General features: G+C 42.0%; 2 protein-coding genes across 2 annotated transcripts; one reads left to right on the top strand and one right to left on the bottom strand.

Annotated features, from left to right (window-relative positions):
* Positions 1-1,411: 1,411 nt before the first annotated feature.
* Positions 1,412-10,922, top strand: LOC126999479 (protein O-mannosyltransferase 1-like; the record flags this gene model as incomplete). The annotated part of the gene is given in 13 exon segments (XM_050862106.1): positions 1,412-1,695; positions 2,473-2,597; positions 3,480-3,656; positions 4,181-4,355; positions 4,550-4,799; positions 5,280-5,500; positions 5,954-6,086; positions 6,711-6,821; positions 7,211-7,364; positions 8,176-8,393; positions 8,950-9,108; positions 9,603-9,698; positions 9,807-10,922. Coding segments are annotated over 13 exon segments (2,334 nt in total), but the record flags the coding sequence as incomplete, so codon positions are not given.
* Positions 10,449-25,481, bottom strand: LOC126999480 (protein patched homolog 1-like). The gene is made up of 20 exons (XM_050862108.1): positions 25,140-25,481; positions 22,689-22,818; positions 20,795-20,911; positions 20,462-20,547; positions 19,728-19,982; positions 19,436-19,607; positions 18,506-18,606; positions 18,238-18,358; positions 17,796-17,978; positions 17,467-17,580; positions 17,222-17,339; positions 16,934-17,064; positions 16,464-16,617; positions 15,889-16,047; positions 15,357-15,499; positions 14,805-14,907; positions 14,209-14,384; positions 13,313-13,438; positions 12,748-12,888; positions 10,449-12,517 (listed from the first exon to the last, which is right to left on the bottom strand). Exons 1-20 carry the CDS (start codon positions 25,229-25,231, stop codon positions 12,326-12,328), a joined length of 2,814 nt encoding a protein of 937 aa, XP_050718065.1. The 5' UTR covers positions 25,232-25,481; the 3' UTR covers positions 10,449-12,325.
* Between the last annotated feature and the right edge of the window lie 1,789 nt (positions 25,482-27,270).

Raw genomic sequence — 27,270 nt, 5'->3', positions numbered from 1 at the left:
GAGCGTTTGAGAATACCAACCCTGGACTCTTAAGGGATGTATAGCAGTTGTGGAAGGCAGTGGCAGGGTAATAATTAGGTTGTAGGTGGGGGGAGACGCCAAGGATCACACCCGTATAACACTCTCCCATAAACCTTCACGGAGTCATTTTTAGCACCCAAACCAATCTATATTCTTCTTAACTGTCCCTTTTTTTCTACTCAACACCTGACACTAAAGAGATCTGTGTACTTTCCTCAAATGTATTACCTTTTATATCAACCCTAAACACTATAGCACAAGGAATTTTAGTAGTTTGCGTTTGCATTGACGATATTAAAAAGAATTCCCGTGTGCTCTCCTCATACTTCTTGCCCTCCATACCAACTACTCGGAATTTTTGTAGCATTTTGCGATTGATTTGATATTTAAGAGGCTTCCTGTGTGCTTTCCTCAAATCCCCTTTCTATATCAACATCAAACAGTTTAGTTACGAGGCATTTTAGTGGTATTTTGCTTTGGCTGAGAGCTTACAAACGTGCTTAAAGGGACTTGAATCTGGAAATGGCTCTCAAGTATATAGTGTGGGGAAGGGAACGGGCAATAGTGGGGACTGGAAATGGCTCTCAAGTATAGTGTGGGGAAGGGAACGGGCAATAGTGGGGACTGGAAATGGCTCTCAAGTATAGTGAGGGGAAGGGAAGGGGCAATGGTAGGTGCTTGGCGGTGTAGTGTGTGGCAGTGTGTGTGTTTAACGGAGGTGTTTGGGGACGCGCAGTGAAAGTGAAGACGCTGCTGATGGCCTCACGCTGGCGGCTGTGGACGGGCGCCGGCAACCATGTGGCGGCGTCCGTCCATCCGTGCGTCGATCCGTCACCATTACTGCTGCCTCGTGCGTGGGTCGTGCATACAAGAGCCGCAAGACGCCTTTATGTAACAATTAAAGCTTGAAAGTGCAGTTAAGAGAGAGTGTGTATGATTTAGCTGTTATGATGCTTGGCTGACTTATGGGAAATTGTGTTTGATGAGGTTGTTTTTGCGTTTCTTTTGTTTACAGTATTTTTTTTTTTCATGTGATTCAGTACGATAAAGCCTTTTTTCTTCGTTTTCTACTTCTTCTATTTCTTCTTGTTCTTGTTTTTCTTCCTTTTCTTCTTCTTCTTCTTCTTCTTCTCCTCCTTCTTCTTCTTCTTCTTCTCCTTGTTTGCCTTCTTCTCCTTTTTCTTCTTCTTAATTCTTCTTCGCCTTCTTCTTCTTCTTCCTTTTCTTCTTATTATTATTAGAAAACTAACTGCCCATGCATCTCTTAACTTAATTTTACAGGAAGTTGAATTGTTATTTAAGTAGTATATTACCTTTCCAATAGCACTTTTGACTGTACTGACTTGGTTCCTTTTTCCTTTAATAACTAACATGAATAATCTCTCTGCAGGGTGATGGTGAGTCAGCCCCGGACACCCCCCCACCAGAGACAGCCCCCGATGACACTCCCCCATGCACGCCCCCCACGGATGACTCCCCCGCCAAGAAGACTCAGCCCAGCCCTAAAGCCCCCCGCGCCTCCCCACAGAAGAAGCAGAAGAATGAACGTGCCAAAACCGCTAAGGACGTGCCGCCCCTCGAGCTTAGCCTGCACCTCGATGGCATGTCCGTCACCCTCTTCGTGGTCTCCTTCCTCACCCGGATCTGGCGGCTCGACACTCCTAGAGGCGTCGTGTGAGTGGACTATATGATTAACCTTTTATTTCTTTATTTCTTTATAGCAGTGGAAGCAGTACAAGGGCAGCGATTCTAAACCAAAAACAGGAGACAAAAAACCTCATTAAGTACTGTTCTAGCTATATGGTAATGCTTGATAGACTTATAAGGAATGTATTTGATGAAGTTATATCTGTTTTTCTTTCCATTTTTATATGTAGTCCTCTTTTTTCATATGTTGTGAAGGAAAATTTTTGGACTTTTTAGGAGTTCAGATAAATGATAACTTATATAGATAGCATATTAGTTAATCATAAGAGCCTTCAGAGAGACAAAGAGAGGGTGAGAGAGACAGAGACAGAGTGAGAGAGAGTGTCGGGTCAGAGGTGGTCAATGGAAATGCTCTGTTTAGAATAATATAGCAGTTTTAAAGTGGAAGAAAGATGTTTGGTATGGGAAAGCTTAGGCATATGCTGAAAGGGACACATAAATAAGAGGAAATTTCATCCATAGACCAGATTAAACTAACTCGAATAAATTAGCCATGATAACCACAACTTAATAGGAGTTTTTGTTTCCTTTTTTGTTCAGTAATTAAATGAATATAATCTTACAACAGGAAACTTTAATCTTGACATTTTTCTAACTGCTCATCATATAATCATAAATTTAAATCCTGAAATCTTTAATAAATCATGATAATAAGAACATACATACTAATAAGAATTTGTTTTTGTTAATAAAGTCCTCGGCGCACCCTCCCAGCCTAGTCACTGTGATGAAAATATTTTGCAGGTTTGACGAGCTTCATTATGGGAAGTACGCTGGTTTATATATGCAAAACACTTTCTTCTTTGATTCCCAGCCGCCTCTTGGAAAACAGCTGGTGGCCCTTGCGGCATATCTAGCTGGCTTTGACGGTATGTGGACGAAGAGTTATGTTAAGCCTGGTTCATAATTTACATCAGTTTTCATGATAGTTTTCGTAATCTTCATGAGTACTGTTATTTGTATTGCCATCCTATAGTTGCCTCTAGGTATCAATTCAGTGATGTTTTCTTCCTCTACCCCATTGCTGTCTTCAAGGTATATGAATCACAAAATTAAATTCACTTCGCATCTCATACTTTGTTGTTCTGATTCCTTTTCTTTCATAATCTGCTACTAATCCTTCTTCTCCCTTCCTGCTACGCCTATTATGATGGCAACACTAGCAAGGATAGGAAGATGCAGTTTATGTATGAGTTGTGTGACTAGTACTGCACACCACTCCTTTGTAGTTCTGCTCTTGGCTTCTTTAAATGGCAGAGGAATGTGTAAGAATTTGTGATGTGATACTTTGGTTTTGTAATTTTGCTCCTTATTTTAATAGTTTCTTGTCTATTAACCCGTTAGCAGTGACGGGCCAAATTTGTGGCTTTACCGTGTAGCAGTGACGGGCCAAATTTGTGCCATGATATAAACCCCAAAAATAGATGATACATAAACTGATCAGAAATGCTTTGATATATATTATGAAATGGTTTGTGTGAGTGATGATTTTTTCTCATTTTTCTTGCTTGGAGGGACCATTAAGAAACATGATCCCTGCTGCTACCAGGTTAACAGCATTTTTATTGTTCATTATTCCCATGTGGATGTAGTACTGATAATCATATTGAGGATTTTATTTCCATTCCTCATCTTCCTTTTTTTTTCATTCACTCTCCTTCTGTAAGTGGATGTAGTACTGATAATTACAGTGCAGATTTTACTTCCATTCCTCATTTTCCTTTTTTTCATTCCCGTTCCTAATGTCGCAGGAGCCTTCAAGTTCGAGCGCATCGGCACCCCGTATGACGCCCTTGTACCAGTGGCGGCCATGAGGATGGTGCCGGCCCTCTTTGGCTCCCTCCTGATGCCCACCGTGTACAACCTCTTGGTGGAGCTCGGCCTCTCACACTACACGGGGGCTCTGGCGGCCTTCCTCATGATCTTCGGTGGGTATTGACGGATGTTGTAACTGTTGCAATTGCTTTTTTTTTTGTATGATTGTAAGTCATTGCTTGTATTACTGTTTTACTACTAATAGATTTGATTGCAATTGGTTTTTTTTGTGTGATTGCAAGTCATGGCTAGTATTACTGTTTTACTACTAATAGATCTGAGGGAGCTTTAACCATTGTCCCTATTCATATTTCTTGAGTAGATACCAGTAGTAGCAGGCACCTTTCCTTTTTATTTTATTTTTTTTCACTTACACTCTCCATGAATATATTCCAAGTGTTTGATGGAGTAAGAATCCCGAGCTGAGGCAGTCTCCCGTGATCAGTCGTAATGTATTAACCAAGGAGATGCAGCTTCAATACACAACACAGCTACAAGTGACCCATTGTTAACTGGATATTTACTTATTTAAAGAACTTCATAACTGACTTTTTCTCTGCATTTCCTTACCTTCACCTCATAATCCACCTGTACCTTTCTAGCTCTAGTTGTTACATAAGCCTGTACGTTTTTGCAGACAATGCGATGCTGGCACAGTCCCGGTACATCCTGATGGAGGGTATTCTCCTCTTCTTCGGACTCTTCGGGCTCCTCTGCATCCTCAAGTTCCGCCGCTTCTACTCCCGCCCCTACAGCCTGCCCTGGTTTGGCTGCCTCACCCTTGGCGCGGCATCCCTAGGGGCCTGTGTCTGGTAAGGGGATGGCATATTTGACCCTAAGTTTCTTTTTAGAGGGAGTACAAGCAGTGGATTAAGTAAGGCATAAATTTTACTTCTTATGAAAGGAAAAGGAAAAGAAAATTACAGTACACTCCACTAGACTTAACTTTCTTGTGGTATGCATAAATGAAAGTTAATTTTGTTTTTATTTTTGTTTTTATTTTCAGTGTGCGATACTTCGGCATCTTCACGCTGCTCCTGGGCGTCGGCATCCTGGCCCGGGACTTCTGGGAGATGGTTGGCGACCGCTTGGTGTCAGAGAGACAGCTGCTGGGACATCTAGTGACTCGAATCGCTGTATTCATAACCATACCTCTGACACTGTACATTAGCTGTTTCTACGTCCACCTGAACCTGCTCTACAAAGCCGGGCCGAATGACAACATTATGACCTCAGCGTTCCAAGCCAGTCTGGAGGTGAGTTGATTTCATACCCGTTACTGATCTCAAAAATTAACACTTACCTTCCTGCAGCATTGTCGTTTCTTCTCTCATTCTAGTGTATTTAACCCGTAAGCAGCGACGGGCCAAATTTGTGCCATGATAAAGACCCCCCAAAATAGATGATGCATAAAATGATGACAAATACATTGATACATATTATGAAATGGTTTGCATGAGTGATGATTTTTTCTCATTTTTCTTGCTTTGAGGGACCTTTAAGAAACATGATCCCTACAGCTACCGGGTTAAGATTCTAACATCCCGGGAAACTTGTTGCCCCTGCTGATGATGTTCTTAATTTTCATAGGTTTTCGTAATCTTCATGAGTATTGTTATTTGTATTGCCATCCCATACTTGCCTCTAGATATCAATTCAGTGACATTTTCTTCCTCTATGTTATTGCTGTCATCAACGTAAATACAAAATTTCTGATGACTCTTCCTTTTCCTCAGGGCGGCTTGGCATCCATCGTCGCAAACCAGCCCGTCAAGGTGCTCCACGGCTCGCAGATCACGCTGCGCCACACCCACGGCCGCACGTGTTGGCTGCACTCCCACGACGCGGTGTACCCCGTGAAGTACGCTGACGGCAGAGGCTCCTCCCACCAACAACAAGTGACGTGCTACAGCTACAAGGACGTCAACAACTGGTGGATCGTGAAGAAGCCGGAGAAGTAAGACACGTAATGTTATGCTAAGAACTAGAGGATCGTGGAACATATATAGATTTTTTAAACATATATTAGATTGGTTTTAGGAATTGTAAGGTTTGGTTCCCTTATATTACTTTCTTTCTGTATAGGAAGGAAGAGATCTTAGTGATGTGAGTAAACGTAGCATATAAATAAATGGTGTAGTCTAATTTTCAGCCAGCCAGCCAGACAGTCACCCATTCTTCCAGTCAGTCACCCAGTCAGTCAGCCATTCACTCACCCAATCAACCATTCACTCACCCAATCAACCATTCACCCGACCAATCAACCATTCACCCAGCCAGTCAACTATTCACCCAGCCAGTCAAAAAATGGTGCAATCTAATGTTCATCCACCCAGTCAGTCAACCATTCAGTCAGCCATTCACCCAGCCAGTCAATAAAACAATGTAACCTAATTCTCAATGTGCGCAGGGAGGAGATGGTCGTCAGTGAACCGCAGGAGCCCATCAGGAACGGCGACATCATCCAACTGGTTCACGGCCTCACCTCTCGTGCCCTCAACGCCCATGACGTCGCCGCTGCCATGTCCCCGCACAACCAAGAGGTGACGTCTGATGCTGCGGCTGTCACTGCTTGTCCTCTTGTGGCATTACCTTCTTTGTTTATAGTCAATCGTCTCTCTTTCTTGGGTGTTGGACTTGTGATGAACTTTTTCCATCTTGCTCGGTCCAGTGCTAATCCTTCCTCTATTTCTAACACTCCTAAATCTTCTCGCACTGTTCCTCTCCCTTATGGCATTATTTTCACACGTATCACTCACCACAATCATCTTTCTCCTGTATTAAATAACTTGAGTCAATTCGGTACATCATTTTGTCCTTTCCTCCTCCTGCTATTACGATCGCCAAAGTCTCCTCATTTGTTTTAAAATTATCATTACTCTTTTCCTTTCATTGTTCAGTAAATGTTTCTCCAGTTATTTCCTTATCATCAAAACACCTTTCCACCCAAAATTGATCTCTCTTTTACCTTTTTGTTGCTGTTTTTGTTATTTCCCCTTGAGCTGTCTCCCTTGCCATAATAAAAATAAATAAACAATAGCAAAAAATTACCCACACACAGTAATGATCAGTCTGCATTTAATATCATGCATTCGAGAAACCTTTCATACGTCTCCTTACCAGTGTGTTGGATATTTTTCTCACCTTCTGTGCTCTTGACTCTCCAGGTGGCTGCCTACATTGACTACAACGTGTCCATGCCTGCCCAAACCACCTGGCGCGTGGATATCCTCAACCCCGAGGCAACGGATGGCATGTGGCACGCTGTGGAGAGCCAGGTGATATAATACGTAAATCATATAAAGAGCGAACACAATGAAATGATGTTATGATATGTGAATTGCATAGTTAGCAGATAATGATATGATGCTCTGAACTTTAAACCATTATTCATTTATATAGGAAATTTATGTCAACAGATTGCAGTGTAGAAATGCAGTGATATCATAACAGTACCTTAATTTGAATATATCCGTCCACACAAAAATTAAAATGAGTTCTAATTGTCATGTCGTTATTATCCACAATGAACTGATGCTCTTTATATCACATTTATAAAGGAAAGCTTGAGTCACCAAATTGCAGTTCAGAAACACGCAAAGTTATATCAAAACAATAGTTACACAAGAAGTAAAGTAAGTTCTAATAGTCATGTGTTATCTTGCAGATTCGCCTGATTCACCTCAACTCCAGCCAGGCCCTCAAGTTCTCCGGGCGACAGCTGCCAGACTGGGGCTTCCGGCAGCACGAGGTAGTGACGGACAAAGTGCTGGACCAGGAGGACACCATCTGGAACGTGGAGGAACACCGATACAGCAAGAGTAAGGAAACGGATTATAATGGCTAGTTAACCCTTTCACGCACCAAAAGTTTAATAAGTTTCTCTTTCCACTACGACATCCGTCTGGGGCTCCCCGGAGGGGCCTTGTGGAATGGCTTGACCATGCGGCAAAAATTTTATCGAGTTCACCCACGAGTATTCTTTTTTCCTGGCATTATTATATATTGTTGGTTTTGGAAGAAATTATTCTGCCTTATGAAAGAAAAAAATATCAAGAAATGCAAATAAATAGCGAAGTTTATCGACTCTGACAAAAACAATTTAAAGGGACGACAGCCGCGCTCACAGGCTGCCTGCTGAGAGGCAACTAAACCACAGGCAATCATCACTTCACATCCAACAGCACGAGAGAGTTGACAGTTAGTTTATTTTATAGGTCTAGCTTGGATCTTTCATGCAATTCTGAAAGATACTTTATTTTTGTCAATTTTTTTTTTTAAATTTACGCGATTCGAGTCAAAAGCTCATGTAGACGATGCCATTTTGCTGCCAATCGTGTCGGGGTGCATGAAAGGGTTAATCAATCTTCATTTAGTCTTTTCAAATATTATCTTTCTATTACTAACACATCTAGTATTTTGACGGATTTCAATGTTTTCTGGCTAGTTGACTTGGCTTCTGGACCAATTTACTGTTACCAATTTACTTATCATTCACATACTTGAATAAAAAGGGTTATGATGATAATGGTTACATTAATCTCTTCACATCACCGCAACTATGGAAAAATAATGCTTTATCTTACCACCAAGACTATATAGTTAACAAATTAATTTCTCGCCATTAACCAGCTGAGGACAAGAAAGAGCGAGAGAAGGACTTGCTGCGCTCCGAGATGATCCCGATGGAGCGCAAAAACCTCACCTTCTGGAACAAACTTTACGAGCTGCAGTATAAGATGCTCTTCAACAACCAGGAGAATGTCGCTGGCCACATGTACGCTTCGGAGCCCCTCGACTGGCTCTTCCTGAAGCGTGGGGTGGCGTACTGGATCTCGGCAAACAGCAACGTAAGTGTTTCGGATGTGGTTGTTTGAGGGGATTGATATAGTGCCTTGTTGTTCTGTCTGTTATTGCTTTTGATGAGGTTAGTGTTCCGAGGCTTAGTTGAGGTATTTGTGTTGTTACTGTGAAAGGTGTGTTACTGTAATAGACTGTCTTGCTGTTCTGTCTATTGTTGCTTTTATGAGGTTAGTGTTCCGAGACTTAGTTAAGGTATTTGTGTTGTTACTGTGAAAGGTTATGTCATTGTGTTGATTTTAAGTCCTCAGAAAGGTTGTAAGAAGGGCACAGTATAGTCTTTTGCAATAACTAACATTTAATTTAATGTTTAAGTCTCCTTCTATCTTTCTTAACTGTAAAAAGAGGTTTGGGTTCTGCTTTTCTTGTTCATTTTTCAGTTCTGTTCCACTTTCTGTAGTTGATGACACAATTTTTGACCGCCATATCATTTTTTTGAACATTGATACAAACATGAATATAAAATGTAGTATTGTCATCTATTGTTTGGCAATCTTTTATACTTACTCAGTTAAGAAAATACATCCTGTTTTTTTGTACTTTCAGGCTCAAGTTCACTTCCTCGGCAACATTGTGGTCTGGCTGTCGGGCACGCTGTCCCTGGTGGGCTACCTCGGCCTCTTCATCGTGTACCTGTTGCGGCGGCAGAGGTCGTGCTATGACCTCCCCGAGCCAGCATGGAATAAGTTCTGCTCAGTAGGAGAGGTGAGGCATGGCAAAAGGGTTATGCAGCATATCTTTGATCAAGTAATAACAGAGGAATATCAGGCTCATGTTTAAAGAGGTGACTTGGGCTGGTATTATAAGACATTTTCGCTTCTCACATCAGCTATTTCTAAAGGTCAAAGAGTGGGTCAATAGGGTCCTAATGAGTGTTTCTTTAGGTTCACGGGACAGAGGAAGGGTCAAACTACCACCAGGGTCATAAACACTTCCGCTTCTCACATCAGCTATTTCTAAAGGTCAAAGAGGGGGTCAATCAGGTCCTAATGAGTGTTTCTTTAGGCTCACGGGACAGAGGAAGGGTCAAACTACCGCCAGGGTCACAAAACTACTCCTGGAAATGCCCACAACTCCTACGAAAGCCTTGTCAAATATGTGTTCTTGGGCGACGAAATGTCTTATGATATGACCCACATTACCCTCCTACATGCAATATTAGTAAGATCACGTAACTGTCTTAATATATTTTGTTATAGATTCTGGGCATTGGATACGCTGTCCACTACTTCCCGTACTTCCTGGTGGACCGAACACTCTTCCTGCACCACTACATGCCTGCCTATGTGTTCAAGGTAAGTTTTGGGGGGTGATCACCCTACACCACATACCCTGACATTTTCCTGTTTTGTCCTATTTCTCCCCTTTGATACACACGTTTTTAACACTTACCACTCTCACAGGTATGTCTCCTCGCGGCCATGGTGGAGCACGGCCACTACCTCCTCGCCGAGTACCTCCGTGCCCCGCGCCTGGCCCGGGCGTACCTGGCTGGCGTGGGGCTGTGGATGGCGGCCGTCCTCTACGTCTTCTGGTTCTTCTCCCCGGTAACTTACGGCAGCCGTGACCTCACCGCCAACGAGGTCATGAGCCTTGCATGGAGGGACACCTGGGACCTCATCATTCACAAGTAGTAGTAGTTGTTGTGACCTACTTGTTTGTGAATTGGGCATGACGTGGTGTGCAGTATTTGCAGGGGGGGCAAAGGCCATTCAATGAGAGTCCAGTAGCAATGGCCAGCTGGTAAAGGATCAGATTCTCATTATTTATGCTGAATGATAAGGATGCAAACTAAGCATCCTTGTAATCTTCCAGTATGAATTAAGTAATCTATTGGTTATAAATTTTGTATAATGTGAATTCTGGTAGAAAATTATGCTAGGATCTGCAGTGAGTGGCGAGGGGAAGAAAGTGCCTTGGTGAGTACCATTCTAATACTACTTAACTCTTCCATTCTTAAGTTGGAATTAAGGATTCAGTTCTCAAAGTAGGAAGTGACCTCTGGCAGGTTCTCAGCGTGTTGTGATAGGGAAGAACTCAAGACATTCCAGTTGTACACAGTTTATTCATAAGTTACATTTTTTTTTAGGTAATTTGAATCTTAAATGCACAAACAATAATGTAATCTCATTAAGTAATGTACTTTTAATATTGACTTAAATCTCTTCTTCTATCTCGAAGAAAATATCTGTGATGTAATGATATTCATGAGTGTTCCTGTCTGTCCTTTATGGTTTCATAGTGCAGCTATTATGTCTGTTTTCTGTTGGACAATTCAAATATTTATTTTCCCATGTTAGAATATTTTCCTCCCCTGGACATTCCTCTTCCACCAATCTGTGTTTGGTGCGTCTAAGGACTGTTGTGTTTGTCTCCTTGGCTGTGGAGTAACAGTCAGGACACAGAGGGAAATGAGAGTATGCATAATACTGGTGACGGGGATATACAATACATAATCGTGCATTGTCAAGTAATTATTTTTATATATTTGTTACTCATTATTAAAGATATTATGCAATTTTAAGATTTTTACTTACTTGAACCTCAAACACTTTCAGGTAGATGATGAGAACTTAGAGACGAAGGATCTGAATCTTCAAGTTTACATAATTCCTCAACATGCCACTCTACCCGATAAAACTCGGGCTCCTGACTTACTAGAGTGCATTTTAGGCAAGGGAGAACACTTGCAGCATTTCACACGTCTTGGATCACACACCTCAAAACTATGAAACCATAACTTAACAATGGGAACAGTGGAACCACAACCAAACCTTCAAGTAACAAAGGGCATTTCAAAAAGAACACTTGCCAAGAGTTTTCCCATACAATTTTCTTAATAGTTTGGCATTATTGCTTCACTAGCCTCAAAGTAGATAACCTTCACTCAAAGGCTAGGAAGCTTGTATAAAAAATGAGTACTTAAAGTCTCAATATGAACCAGATGTGGGTGGGTGCTCCCGGGATAAATGTAAAGCTGGGTGGAGTACACTGGAAAGTAGTAGATTTTCATGTAACCATTAGGTGAAAAAACAGCCTTATGAAGTAAGTGTTGCTGCATGTCTGAAGCTGCAGAAGTCTTGGATTGTTTAGTGATGGTTTAAATGTTTCTGATGGCAGTGAAGCATTTCTGTGGTGGAGAAATGGTCTACTAAAGTTTATGTACATGTAGATGAATGTCTTCATGGCTGGCGGTGGTTTGCTCGGGCAGGAATGTGTCCCCTCGGGTGCTTAACATCAACATGGATGGATAGATGAGGTGAAAATAGTGTGCTGTGAATGTGTGGATCAAAAAGCTTTGAAAATAAAGTAGTAAAGAGTATAGCAGTAAACAGGTGAAATTCAAACACCCATTTGCCATGATTGGTAAGAGATGTAGATATTCCCATGAGTGGGAGAGAGTAACACAAGGCAGAAGAGGAGCTGGAAGAAAAAAACCTGATAGTGAACCAGACAAGTAGGCAGCACAAGGTCACAAAGGAATCTTGAGTAAATAAGAGCAAAATTTTGTGGCATGAGCACAAAAAAATATGATGGCTCAGGAGTGACAATGAACATGTTTAGAAGCATCGATCTGTAAAGTATGAGGAGTGAGCTGGTGTGTGAAGGGTGACAATACAAATAAGTCACATGTGGGGCAAATACATGATGGGTGATGATGATGGTGATAATGATGACGATGACTCCATGTCTCATTTCATGTCAAAGTTAATGATGCCTATTCTTATTGTATTCAGTTTTGTTAATAATCAAAATCAGTGCTGCATTACTGAAGACACACTTAACTCTCTTTTGGAGTTCTTTACGATGTGCACCCTTGTATACATAACTTACACCATGAACACTTACTAATATGATTATAAAGGTACCATAAACTTACTAATCAATATACAAAAAAGAATATATAGGAATCAAAGTGTCCCTATCTGCCTTCTCTTTGCCTCAGGGGTTTTGGTCTGAGCCAACTCTTGAGGGAGCCCTGGTGGCCTTCGTCCTGGTCCGTCCCCGGCAGGTGGTGTGGCTTGAGGTACGGCGCTGGGCCCAGCACACTGAGCAGCACTGGCAGGAACACCAGCCCGTGGAACACTCCGTAGATGAACACACCGAAGAAGATCTACATGAACCAGTGGAAAGAGAAAGTGGGTAAGTAGCTGATTCTCACTAACAATAAAACATCTTCTTAAGTCCTATAATTCAAACATGTACTCTATAAATGTACTAAATACTTAAAGACCGGTATGTGTCTTTGCTCATGTATACTAAAAGAGAACATGTAGGATTCTTCACATTGGAATCAGGACATTTTCAAGCAATAACCAGACAAAAATAATTGGCAAAACTCGCCTGGAAAAAGGAGAGGAACACGTGGGAATCCGAGTTGGCGAGGAGGACAAAGGAGAGGAAGGTCGAGAAGGCCCCATTGATGACTGGTGGACCCATCTCTCTCAGCGCACACTTGGCCCTCTCGTCCCTCGACCCCTTGACCTGCCGGGAGGGGAATGAGGTTATACTTGGCAGCTACCCATTAACATTGTGACAGCTACCCATTAACATTGACAGCTACCCCTTACCATTGTGACAGCTTCCCATTACCATTATGAGACCTATATACCATCCACCTCTTGAGTAGTTAGCCAGTGAACTCTCAGCCTCTTAAAACAGTAACTATAGAAATGTTTGATGCTATTTTTTCACTTGGTATATATTGGAAAAAAGCCTCAAAACACCGCTTCTGGAATAATGCATAAAAATATCCTTCCTTTCGAGTTTAGACAGTTGGTTGGAAAGACAGAAGACATGATTTTGATTCTCCCTCTATGCCCTTTCATGGATCTCAATAATAATAATAAGAGAAACATGAAAAAGAAGAAAATGAAGAAAACGAAGATGAAGACAAAGGAGAACGTACTTGCATGAAGTGGAGGGCAATGTGAGCGGAATAGTCGACACAGAGACCAATGCTGAGAACCAGGTTGATGCAGGTGATTATGTCGATGGTCAGGCCGAACCAGGTCATCAGGGCCATCACATTGATCTGAGGGAAGCAGTGCAGGGCTAAGGTTTATTTTATTACAGCAAAAAAATAAAAATAAAAATAAAAAAAACCACTAGACGCTGCCAGAACAAAAGGAAAAGAACAAAATGGTTAACTCTTGCATCAGGGAGTTTGACAGCACAGGGATGAAAGAGTGGAGATGCTGGTAAACTCTTGCATCAGGGAACTGGGCAGCACAGGGATGAAAGAGTGGAGATGCTGGTAAACTCTTGCATCAGGGAATGGGACAGCACAGGGATGAAAGAGTGGAGATGCTGGTAAACTCTTGCATCAGGGAATTGGACAGCACAGGGATGAAAGAGTGGAGATGCTGGGGAGGGTCTGAAGAGAGGTCAGTCTTGGGTGGAGAGGTGTCTTGTTACTCTCACAGTGCTAAATATAGGCTTGTAGTTTTCAAATATAAATAACCCATTACATATATTATCAACTTTACCCAATTACTTTTAATAACCAAGATCTGACCAGCCATCTAGTGCAAGTAAATTCTTCAAAAATCTCATCTGTTCTGTGTCGTATATACATATCTACGTATTTATCTGTGTTGAGCAAGCAAAACCCTTTACAAAGATACACTGCTGGTGGTTCTCCATAAAAGGTAAGAAGGTTACATGGGTCCCAGACAGACTTATTGGAAATGTGTCAAGCTGTATACCTCACAGCCATACTTTACTGTGCCTTAGACTGACTCTGGTGTGGAATGAAGTGATAATGAAGTGAATGGTGTTACTTGCATGCCCGGAAACACCTACCAGAGTGAAGGTGACGGAGATCAGCACAAAGCAGGAGGCCACCAGGTTAGCCAGGAGGAGGAGGGTCATGATGAACACAGCGCCCATGGCCAGGCAAAGGTTCCGCACCAGCTCCTCCATGATCACCTTGTTGGTCTCCCAGCTGCAATACTTGAAAGCTGTTGCTGCCGCCACATCTGTTGGAAAAAGCCTCTAAACACCACTTCTGGAATAATGCATAAAAATATCCTTCCTTTAGAGTTTAGACAGTTGGTTCAGAAGATAGAAGACATGATTTTGATTTTCCTTTGGTGCCCTTTCATGGATCTAAATAATAATAAGAAGAAGAGAAAGAAGATGAAAAAAAAGAAGAAAAAGGAGAAAAAGAAGAAGTAAAAAAGGCAAGGACCCGATGAATTTAACCCCTTGACCCCTTTCTTCAGAGGCCAGATGGTCGGCCCAAGCCCATCATGGCACAGGCAGTTTTTATAGTGGCGCCAGTTATGATGTTTATTCTTGGTTCGTACACAAAATTATTCTGAGGTAGCTACACGATTAGTTCACATAGTAAGATTCAAGTTTGGAGAGTTTTTTGACTTGGCGCAGTATCATTTTACCTGAGAAGTGCCCCTCCCTGACGAGATCCTTCACTCTGTCCATGGCTGCGATCTGCTCATCCCTGCCTTCTAGTGTTTCATGCTGATAGTCAAACTTGCAGGCCTGTAAGGAATAAGGGATGGTGAGTGCTTTTCTTTTACTACATCAAACTTATTCTACAAACTCACTAAGCTGGGAATCAAAATTACAGAAGATGAGTCAGTGGAATGGATCACTAGGATATTCCCTATAGTGTAATCTACATGCACATATACAGTGAATATCGTCACCCTCATAAAATAGTTGCTGTCACTTTTCAGCAATTTCCAGGTTTTTGTTTACATCAATTTTTCAAACATGTGACGCCCATTTTTGTATAGTTGCCTTCGTCATGCAGGGTTTGAGTGTTCTAGAAATTGGCCTTTTCATTTCTGCCTAAATCTTAAGCCAAATGAGATGATGACAGTTCTTTTCCGATTTCCTCAAAAGCAGAAAATAATGACTTGGGTGGTTTGTTTACGAAGGTGACGATATTCAAATGCACAAGGCTCTTTCCAGGACTTGTAACTGACTGTGACGCTGGGTGCGGGTTGTGCCAGGGTCAGGTTCCCGGCAAAGTGGAAGTAGGTCTGGAAGCGAGTGCCGGCCGGAGAGAACAGGAAGGAGGACAGGATCTCACTGAAGAAGGTTGCGTTCAGCTCCTTTCCTCTGATGTCTGAAAATGTTTCCCAAATTAGCACTATGCACAGAAAGTTGTATTCTTTCCATACATTAACATCTACTACTTCTAGGTAATAGGCAATTTACCTACATACAATAATCAACAGATATTGACAACCATTTCCATTTTTATAGGATGGAATCGAGCTTGCCGTGTCCTATCTCTTAACACGTTTTATCATTATAATTCATGAAACTTACACCTTTGACTGAGTTTTAATTGGTAAAACATTCCATTTATTGATTTGGTTGGGAAAACTGAATTTCTTGACCTCTTCATCACCTCCCTCTGGTGAAGGATCAGTTACTGGCACACACATGACCTGGCTCACTAGCTGCATGTTTTCCCTGCGTTCCACTACCAGCACCCCGAGCCTCTCATACCCTCTCCTGTGTCCTTCCAGGTGTAATCAGCCATCAGATCATACCACGAAGTCACTGACGCAACGCCCTCGCTCCTCTCCATGGCCTGCCCCAGCTCGCCGATCTTGTGCAGCTCTTGTGAGTAGTTGAGGGCTCCAAAATACACGGTGCCTCGCTCTCCTGTGGCGAGGCAGACGCTTTGTTAGCCGAGGAACCTTAAACAGTGGTAAGTAAAAATCTTGATATATATATATATATATATATATATATATATAGATATATATATATATATATATATATATATATATATATATATATATATATATATATATATATATATATATATATATATATAGATATATATATTACTTTTGCCTCCTACAAATCATCTAAATACTACTACAACTACTACTATAAGTTTTATTATACAATGTAATAGGGTAGGAATGCATCGTGAGGCCTTTACATCATGGTATAAGGAAGTAGGGGATTTTTGAAGTTGGAGAAAAAAATATCTTTGAAGAGGTATGTCATAACAGTAAATACAGAAGGAAATCTTAGTATTTACACATATGACTTTAAAGCTCACAGCCCACCTGCTTGAGGGTAGAAGTACATGAGGTTTGACAGGAACTGGAAGAGGTATGATGAGTGGGGAATGAAGAGAATTGGGTTGAAGGATTGCTCCAGATTCATCATGGCCATGATGCTGACACCAAGCAGCACGGCCGTCACCAGGAACACCAGGACCTGGAGGTGAGGAGAGGAAGGAGAGCCATTACTTCTGGCAGGATACACAGAGACATACAAATGTTTATCAAGAACATGCTTAGGAAATGTTAGCAATATGTTTTCCCATAATGTACTCTTTTTCTATACTCCATATTCAGTTTCAAATGAAGTGGAAAAAATAAGAAAGCTAAAATATTGCATAATACTAAATCTAAAAGATTAATGACGGTGGAATATTGTGTGAAGCAAAAAGAAACCCAGAGAGTGATGTTAGGAAGCGCAAGCTGCTCTCCCTTCCCTGCACACATGAGGCGCCTCACCACACCGCCCTCACCTTGGTGGGCCTGAGCAGCAGCACCTTGGAGTACACCTTGTCGAAGAAGAGGGTGGCAAGATCTACCTGAGAACACTTGTTGGGCGTCCAGTCCTTGTGTTTGTAGCACCAGAACAAGCCATTACGTTTATCTGTGCCACAGAGACTAATTTAAAAACTGCTAAGTATGGATACTAATTCATGAGAGGTAAAATCTAATTTGTAAAAATAATTATAAATTTGTTCAATTTAATTTCTTCCTTTGTATTTCAATTTGTGAATGATTCTCAGTCTTCTATAAGCCCTTACCTTCCAGTCGCTGCTGGTCATAGGTGAACCACGCCACGAAGAAGGTGGCCTGGAAGGCGTACAGGGTCAGCACCCCGACGGCTGCATAGATACAGAAGGACCTGAGTGCCGGCAACACCTGTGGAGGAGTGAAGATGGAGATGAGTGGATATATTGGCACTCCCATCTAGGTGATGATTTGACTTAGTGCTCAGTATACCATAGCTATTAGTACTTGGAGCTAGAGGAGCCACATGAAGACCTACAGTAGTGGAGCCAATGAGGAATGCTGCACAGTCTGTCATGGACGTCACGGTGATGGCCACACCAGCGTGCCGCAGGGCCTGCCCCATCCTCTGCCGCAGCTCCAGCTGTTGCTCCTGTGGAGGCAAATATATATGTGGCTTTGTGGTGTTGCTGCAGGATTTCTTATGAGGCAGATGTGTACTTCACAAACAGGTAAGACAGAGAGTTACCTTAGTTTGATTGCCTCAATACCCCCTGAAGGTGGAAGCATACATTAGTGCCTAATATGCAATTTCACATCAGCGCCTGTTTTAATTCGGAAACAAGGAAAGAATGACAGAGCACTCACCTGATGGTCCAGGTTCTGCCAGCACTGGACGATGACAAACATGTCGTCCACTCCGAGGCCAATCATGAGCAGGGGAAGAATATTGTGGACCGGCCCGTAGAGGAGGCCCATGGCAGAGCACAGCCCGAAGGCCATGGTGACTGCCATGTAGGTGGTGAGCATCCCTAGCAGAGACAGGACAGGCTGTAAATACAAGTGTTCAGTGAAAAATTCTATTCCAAGAAGCACCTCAACAGAGAATAGTTTATCAACACTGTTGGTTAATTCATGCTGCAAAAGAAACATCACCAATAGAGCAGAATAGTGAGTGCAGACAACTGCTCACTGCAGAATCATATTACATATATCAAATACAAGGAAAAAATAAGACTATTACTATTGTAAGATATATGATTTTTGTTTCCTATGTTATACCTTAAACTTACAAAGCCATAACACTTACCCTGGTCTCCACCATGTTGAACTTCCCGAGCATGAGCTGCACATAGATGAAGAGGATGGCATTCCCACAAGCGAGGAAGAACACATCCCCGAAGATGGTGTTGGAACTAATTTCACCAAAGCTGGGGGATGAAGACTGTGTGAAAACCTGCTGGACATCCTAGAAATACTACTGGCGTTCACTCCAAAATCTAAACACAGTGGGAAGGCAGACTGCTTTGGTAGTACTCTTGATGGTAACGACAGCAATTAAATAGTTCATTACACACCTCCTCTGGGACTGGAAAAACACCTCTAGGCCACTGGCGACCACAATGTTCTGCATGGTCTTGATGTACTCCCCCTCCCAGGCCAGCAGCTCGGGGTCCACCTTGGGAGGAGAGGAAGGAGTAATATACCTCTCACGCCACAGCAAAAAGAGAGACAGCTACATTAAATCAGACAGGACTTGTACATATTTATTCTTCTAATGGGAAAAGTAATGGATTTATTAAGTTATTTTGCAAGCAGGATCTTAAAACTTTTCCCCAGTTGGCTCATCTCAAAGAGCCATACAAGCAAGGTCTTATTACTTCCTTAGTTGGCTTGATTTCTGTAAACCCTTTCATTTCAGGCCCATTTCTAGAAGCTCTGAATCTATCCATACCAAATGATATAAGACTGCTATTGGGTTCCACATGCTAATCATCTAAACATTTTGGTACAAGGCAAAGACTGGTTTTATTAGCGCGCCGATATCTGAACCTGGAATGAATATAATCTTAACTACAATTTATGTCATTGAGTCTGGAATGAATATAATCTTAACTATAATTAATGTCTTCGAGTCTGAAACGGACATAATTTGAACTAATTCATTTAATCGAGTCTGGAATGGACATAATCTGAACTAATTTATTTAATCGAGTCTGGAATGGACATAATCTGAACTAATTTATTTAATCGAGTCTGGAATGGACATAATCTGAACTAATTTATTTAATCGAGTCTGGAATGGACATAATCTGAACTAATTTATTTAATCGAGTCTGGAATGGACATAATCTGAACTAATTTATTTAATCGAGTCTGGAATGGACATAATCTTGACTAAAATCCGTTTCATCGAGCCCGGAATGTACATAATCTCAACTATAATTTATGTCATCGAGTCTGGAATGAACACAATCTTCTCTAATTTATTTCATCCAGCCAGTCACCTCCTCGGCCAGGCCAGCGTGGTTCTGCGCGTCCCCAGAATCGAGGCGTGAGCGGGCCACCTGCATCACCACCTGCGCGAGGGCCGTGCGCGCCGCCACCACGTGACCCGAAGCGTTCCGAACCACGCCCCCGAGGAAGTTCGTGAAGTTCATAGGGTACGAGTACGTGGCGCTGCGGAGAGGGGCGTGAGAGTTAAGGTCATATTCTTAAACTAATCGGGCTCCCATTGCGACTCTGGGCCGTATTATTAAAACTTACGGCGCCTATAAGCACACATATTTGACCACGTGCCTCATGGTGACGGTGTTGATGGCGTTGACCACATCCTCGTCAGTCAGGCCGGCGAAGAGAGTGGCGTTGTAGCCCCACATCTCCAGGATACTCATCTCGAGGCAGGCGGTGGGCATGATCTTGTAGAACTGGTAATAAATGTTCTTGTCCACCATGAGCGACCAGTCCACCTCCATGTCCAGGCCTCGTTCAGGGAAGAGCATGGCCTTCAGCTGCAGCATGGACTCCCTCTGCTTGCCCCCCAGCGCTGGCACTCTGAAGGGGACAGGTAAGGTGAGATCTGTGTGTGATTTCTCTGCTTTGAGGTGTATTCAGAAACATATTTGCAGGTCCATAAGATTTTTTGATGATGACGGAAAAAGGACAAGGTAACGTATTGCAGATAATGGTATGCTAAAAGAGAGGTCAGTATTGTGTTTTGATGGCACCCCAGCAAACACACTACGCATTCCTCACGTTTTGATAAGGTATATAGATTTTTGGTAACATTAACATTAATATTTATGTAAATCATTCGTTCCCTCTTGAATTCCTTATGATGTATTAAGGTAGCCATTACTGCCTTTGAGACTACCCTATTACTCTATAATTTAATTCGTTTTGGTTTTATTTGACAGAGTATACGGATAAAGCGTTCACATTTACAGAACCTAACAAAGTATTTTCATATCAGGTCAAGTAGAGGTCATAGCAAATAGAAACAGCTCGTGTCCTGTCCTCATATAGTACTGTACCTGACGCAGAGGTCATTCTGGGTGAAGTGCTGACCTTTGCTGTTCGTAATTTCTATGGAGGTCAGTTCTTCGTGTATCCGGTACATCTAAAAGAAATAACCAATCAAATGGAGAGCCCAGCAACTTCTACGATAGGCTTTTCGAACAGGCGAACTGAGGTAAAATCGAAAACAAAAAGACACTGGAAAAGGAAACCTAGAAAGAAGAAAAGGAAAAGAAAAAGAGCAAACCCGACCGATACGTTTCGAAACACGGGCTTGAATCATATGACAACTAAAAAAGGCAAACATTAAGACAAACTGAAAGGTAAAACGTCACCCTCCCTTGCCTCACCTCCCTTATATAGTCAGCAGTGAGCACGTTCTCCGCAGAATACATGATCATTTCGATACGTTGGTCCTGCGGGAAGTTCTCTCGCTGCCAGTCCAGAGTCTTCACGTAATCGGAGTCCTGTGGCGTGTAGAGTAGTCCTTGTAGATTATTCGGGAATTCAGTAAGATATGATGGTTAATATTAAGTTTTATTATCATTGGTAGTAGTCGTATATAGTGTTAGTAGTAGTAGCAGTAGTAGTAGTAGTAATAGTAGTAGTAGTAGTAGTAGTAGTATAGTCCGTTTGCTTCCAGTTGACCCAAGAAGCCCCGCCTGCTATCCTCCTACTGACTCCACCTAAATATGTGGGATTGGCTGGCTAGGGAAGTAGTAGTAGTAGTAGTAGTAGTAGTAGTAGAATGATAACAAGTAACTGGGGTGTTGACTTATATTAGTTACTTATTTTCTTTATTTTATTTCGTTAATTGTGGTATTCAAAGTCTATGTTTGTTAGATAATATTAATGTATTGGCTATAATCAATGTCTCACTCATCTATAGGGGGGAAGGATAACAATCATAGCATGCTCATCTATAGTATGTCTTCTTGTTAATGACCCTTTTTGGAGATGCGAGAGTAATCACGTCGTCTCTATCGTACTCTATATCGTTATCGGCGAGGGCAGGCCCAGGACATACTGGTCAATGCCACTCCTCAAGTGTCCCTGCGCCTCACAGCTATTATAGTATCTACACGTGGATGCTGAAGATGTAACTGGGGTGCTCCGCGTGACTGACCTGTTATCACATTCAAAAGATATATATGAATGTGTCTGTCTTACCATGCGCACAGCGAACTCGAGATAATATATAAGTACGTATAATCTTTGTATCTAGGCTTATTTGTGACAAGTTGATAGAGCACTTTGAATATAGGCCTATGCTTTCATCCATCCAGTGTTTTGGGAGATAGCCCTACTCCTAATGCTCTAATGCCTATGTATCCTAATAGGCCTAAAACTGATATACTGATGTGGAGAGGTGTATTAAGTAAATCTTATCCCTGGTGGTGTTCTTCAAAGTTTTTTACCGCAATCTAGTTTTGTAGTAAGCATTGCACTCACGACCCATGCATTTTGAAGCCACTTGACAGGCCCCCATCTGGCATCTGGTTATCTATTTTGTTATTAGCATAGAAGTGTAGACTCAGAAATAGCCTCTCAAACCAGGGTCACCAACTTTGATTCTGCTTGTATTATTATCTTCGGTTATCGGGATCGAGTGCTCAAGGCTCGGAGTGTTAGTGAGGGTCAGCAGCTTATCGGTCATCCCATGCACTGCTCTAGACTTCTTGCCGTGGCCTGCTTTTATCTATTATTTTTTTATTCTTATCCGTATCGTCACATAACCTATTTATTCTTCTCTATTCGTACCGTCTCGGAATTTTAACTGAGTAAAGCTAGTAAATTAATCTTCAGGTATGCGTAGATTTTTGTGGTCTCAGTACCCAAGGATGATGTTTTTTTCTTTACCTGTTCTTCTATTTGTGGGTTTACCGCGCCATTTACACTCCCCTGCAGGTTTCCTCGGACATAAGTTCATCGAGCAATGCACAATGGGATAATATCTTTGGTTACATGATGCTGGAGGGAGATGCGGAAAAGAAGGAAAGAACGAAGAGAAAGAACAAAAATGAAAGACATAAAAAAGGAAGAATGAAACGCCCAAATAGAGAAGGGAAAATCAAAACGAGTGATAAAAAGAAGGAAGAGTGAAACGATGAAAACCAAAGGGAAAGAAAGCCGAAGAATGATAGAAAGATGGATTAAGGAATCACTCAAAAACATTAAAACGCTCAGAACCATAAGAAGCCAGAACACCACATCATGACCTTCTAAAACCAAATCACTCCAGACCTGGGGAATCCATAGCCTCTCGGAGCGGTTCTCGATCTCGAAGTTGAGGAACCCGAGGCAGCTCAAGCCTGTGAGGAGGGTGCAGAAGGCGATGAAGCGGCTGGGGTGTGAGGCCACGGTGCGTCCATACCTGGCGAAGAGGATACCAGGTGTGTTTAGGTAGTAGTAGTAGTAGTAGTAGTAGTAGTAGTAGTAGTAGTAGTTTTTTACAGCTAAGGAGACAGTTCAAGGGCGTAAAGAAAAATATATATAAAAAAGCCCGCTACTCACTGCTCCTGAATAGAGGTCAAAGGAGTGTCCAAAAAGAGAGGTCAATTTCGGGAGAGGTGTCCTGATACCCTCCTCTTGTAGTAGTAGTAGTGGTAATAATAATATAGTAGTAGTAGTAGATAGTAGTAGTAATAATAGTAGTAGTAGTAGAAGTAATATTAGTAGTAGAAGTAGTAGTAGTAGCAGTAGTAGTAGTAGTAGTAGTAGTAGTAGTAGTAGCCTCCATGGTTATGTGTCGAGAAACTAAACATGGGTGGAGGTATCTTTTATGTAGTATCAAAAAAAAAGTAGTAGTAGCCGACGACTCCACTCTGCATTATTTAACTTCTTTCAATAGAAGACCATCACAACAGTAAGTACACGACTCCAGACAGGAGGCTGCAGAACGCTTAGCCTCAGACCTTGCTATCATTTCCGACTGGGGCAGAAGGAACCTTGTGTCCTTCAGTGCCTCAAAAACTCAATTTCTCCACCTATCAACTCTACACAATCTTCCAAACACCTATCCCCTATTCTTCGACAACATTCAGCTGTCACCTTCTTCAACACTAAACATCCTCGGTCTATCCTTAACTCAAAATCTCAACTGGAAACCTCATATCTCCTCTCTTGCTAAATTAGCTTCCTCGAGGTTGGGCGTTCTGTATCGTCTCCACCAGTTCTTTTCCCCCGCGCAGTTGCTATCCATATACTGGGGCCTTGTCCGCCCTCATATGGAGTATGCATCTCACGTGTGGGGGGACTCCACTCACACAGCTCTTCTGGACAGAGTGGAGTCAAAGGCTCTTCGTCTCATCAGCTCTCCTCCTCCTACTGATAGCCTTCTACCTCTTAAATTCAGCCGCAGTGTTGCCTCTCTTTCTATCTTCTATCGATATTTCCACGCTGACTGCTCTTCTGAACTTGCTAACTGCATGCCTCCCCCCCTCCCGCGGCCCCGCTGTACACGACTTTCTACTCATGCTCATCCCTACAGTGTCCAAACCCCTTATGCAAGAGTTAACCAGCATCTTCACTCTTTCATCCCTCACGCTGGTAAACTCTGGAACAGTCTTCCTTCATCTGTATTTCCTCCTGCCTACGACTTGAACGCTTTCAAGAGGAGGGTATCAGGACACCTCTCCTCCCGAAATTGATCTTTCTTTCGGCCACCTCTTTTAATTCTTTTTTGGGAGCAGCGAGTAGCGGGCTTTTTTTTATTATTGTTTTCTTTTTTGTGCCCTTGAGCTGCCTCCTTTGTTATAAGAAAAAAGTAGTAGGTAGTAGTGGATACGTGTGAGGTAGAGGCATCCCAACATAACCACAGCTTTATTATAATACCTCTAACTTTTAACAAGAGAACTGATGCAAATGCCAACTCATTAAAATTGAATCAGCAGGTGCATTCGATAGGGTAGGGTGGAGGCGCAGGTATTTGAGTCACGTAACACGAAGACCAGCCGACGTAACCTTGAAAACCGTGCACTTATTTGTCCGGCCATTGAACGCAAGGCATGTCATTCATTCAGCCCCGGGACACTGAAATACCACACCGTCATGCTATACCACTACCCTTCCTCCCCTGTTGCTGAGCGAACCAAGGAATCTGAAGGAGCTCTCTGCAGAATCCTTCCAGTGAACTGTAAACAGGTTCCTAAAACTGATAAAGGTGGATGAATTGCTGACTTTAGGCTTCTTGTGCGGGTATCAGGGGTTGAAGTTCGAGCCCTGTCTGGTTATCGATTTAGTTACGAGGCCGAATAAGGTAAAGTTAGGGACGTACGCTATATATCAGTCTGTGCGTAGCCTCGTCGTTCATCTCCGTCACAATATAGGTCACCCCATGATTATTTTTAACCCTGATTAAGGTCTTTGCTGGCTGCTATAGAACTTTCATCCAGACTAATCCATCCGCCATGAAGATTAGAAAGGACAGATACCAGACAGGTGCCAAAATGAAAAGCTACGTTGAAAAAACAAATACTATAGCAAAAGTAGATGAGACGTCGCATAGAAAAATCGCTAATGCCTTTTAAGATAGTGTTTTCGAAGTATATAATTAACTATGGACAGGTGTGAAGGGAAAAAGCTACCAAATGAACAATTAAGTCACCCGGCCAGCACTTCACCCTGAAATAACCTAGCTTGCATACCTGTAAAAGAAGAAGCACATTATCGCGGAGACACCTGTGGGAAGCTTACCAGTAGAAGAAGCTCTCCAGGGAATTCACCACCACGTAACTGACCCTCTGGATGCACGAGAGGGAACGTGGCTCCTCTTCTGCTCCTCCCATCCTTTATATGCCTCTTGGAACTTATTTATCGTTATGTTAGGTACTGCAGAGACACGGCAAACAGTAACTGAGGGTTGTTACTGTGTGGGGCGTGAAGAAGGTCGAAGATCCATATGTGAGTTTTGATTTACGAGTGAATTTTCGTAAGTCAGGTCAGAGCTGTTATGTGCAGGTGTTAAGGGTATGACCGTATGACCACAGTGCAACAGGCGTGACAGCTGACTAATGGATACGGCCCTTCTTTGTATGACGAACTTATCTTGTGTGTTATCTTCTTTGAACCGTCCATTGGTCAGCGTTGGCGTCTTGGTGCTGGTGAATGATTGTATATCTCAAGTTTAGGGGCTGACACGGAGATAAAGAAGAAACGATCGAGGGTCTTTATGTGAACTATTAGTATTACAATGTATTACAATGATCCACGAGGCAAGGCTAACCCGAAAGCATCTATTTAAATGTTACAGAAAAGGCTTTATATCACAGGTTAATATAGTTACTCGATCAGCTGCAAAGAAAAGTGTGCGCGGTGTGAGATGGGTGTGTGAGAAAACTTGTCATATAATTATGGAGTTGTATCTCAGTACATGAAGGTCTTTGATACTTGCTGGTCAAAGTAAAAACATGTAAGCTAACTAATGTCTCTATATGCACATGTGTAGTATCTTTGGGCTTGTGGAGAGTAGGAATCAGGGAAGAAGATATCGCCCCTGGAATGTGTCAACTGCTATGCCATGATTTGAAGTTCTCTGTGTGTTCATGGTCTCATTTGCATTACGTTCCAGAGATTTATCAGCATGCAGGCAGAAACAACCGTCTCTGCCCCTCTTATTTTTTCTCCTTTATCAACGTTCAGAGATTCATCAGCATGGAGGCAGAAACAACCGTCTCTCACCCTCTTACTTTTTTCTCTCTTATTATTGAAAAACGGCATCACCTGTCCATTTACCTGTCCCATCTTATTCCCAGACTCACTTTCCCTCTTAAATAGTGTATGTAAGAGAGGTGAAAATGGTGTATTGAGGGTTGTGAATTTGTCTCCAACCCTCTCAATTTACCTGTTCCTCTGTATTCCCCAAGCTTAATTACTTTCCCTACTAAATAATCTACCTGTGAGTGATAGTAAAGGTGTATTAAAGGAAATGAGCTTGGCCATTTTAAACTCGTAGTGTTGGAAATATCTTGCTTTACAGAGGACAGACAGAGAATCCTCCCCATCCCCCATGCCTGCCCTTCTCTATCCCTCCCACGTCATTATGCTACAAGGCTATTTCCAAGGCCGCTCAGGGTCCCTTGCCTCGTAACAGCATATATCTTCAAAATTTTCAGCATTCTCTTGATTTCCGGCGTATTTTCGTGTTGCATGTCAGGAAGAATATTGATTTTCTGGGGGGTAATCCATATGAATATTTAATGGCACACGCCTCGATCTGTCTGGTCACAATTACATAGCTTTGCTTTAATTCGTTTTACTCTAATACCACGTTGCCTTGAATGGTCTAACTACCTCTACCTGTTGCTGAATTACACATGCATATAATGACATATATCTGAACAAGTAAAATTAAGGAAAAGTAAGTAAAAAGTAGGTAAAAAGTAAGAAATAGATGCCAGGCTGAGGGGTCGATTCCATATCATTCCTCTATTTCGTTTCATTAGTATGCTTAGAGTTACCCTTTATGGTCTGTCTTTCTCTAGCTATTCCACACTCATATATTCTTACATCTGAACATCTTATAATATCTTAAAATAAGTAATGAATGACAGAAATCACTAAGCTCAAATATACTAAAGCCACCCCCTCAAACTACTTATTCCTGTTTTCTATGGCCCTTAAAAGAACTTGAGACATGTTATCTGCTAAGGACTTTTAAAACTATATATATTCTTACATCTGAACATCTTATAATATCTAAAAATAAGTAATGAATGACAGAAATCACTAAGCTCAAATATAGTAAAGCCACCCCCTCAAACTACTCATTCCTGTTTTCTATGGTCCTTAAAAGAACTTGAGACATGTTATCTGCTAAGGACTTTTA

The sequence above is a fragment of the Eriocheir sinensis genome, chromosome 16 (genome assembly GCF_024679095.1).
Source record: "Eriocheir sinensis breed Jianghai 21 chromosome 16, ASM2467909v1, whole genome shotgun sequence".
Classification (NCBI taxonomy): domain Eukaryota; kingdom Metazoa; phylum Arthropoda; class Malacostraca; order Decapoda; family Varunidae; genus Eriocheir; species Eriocheir sinensis.
The sequence above is the reverse complement of the archived record's forward strand: the minus strand, read 5'-3'. Positions and strand labels throughout refer to the sequence as shown.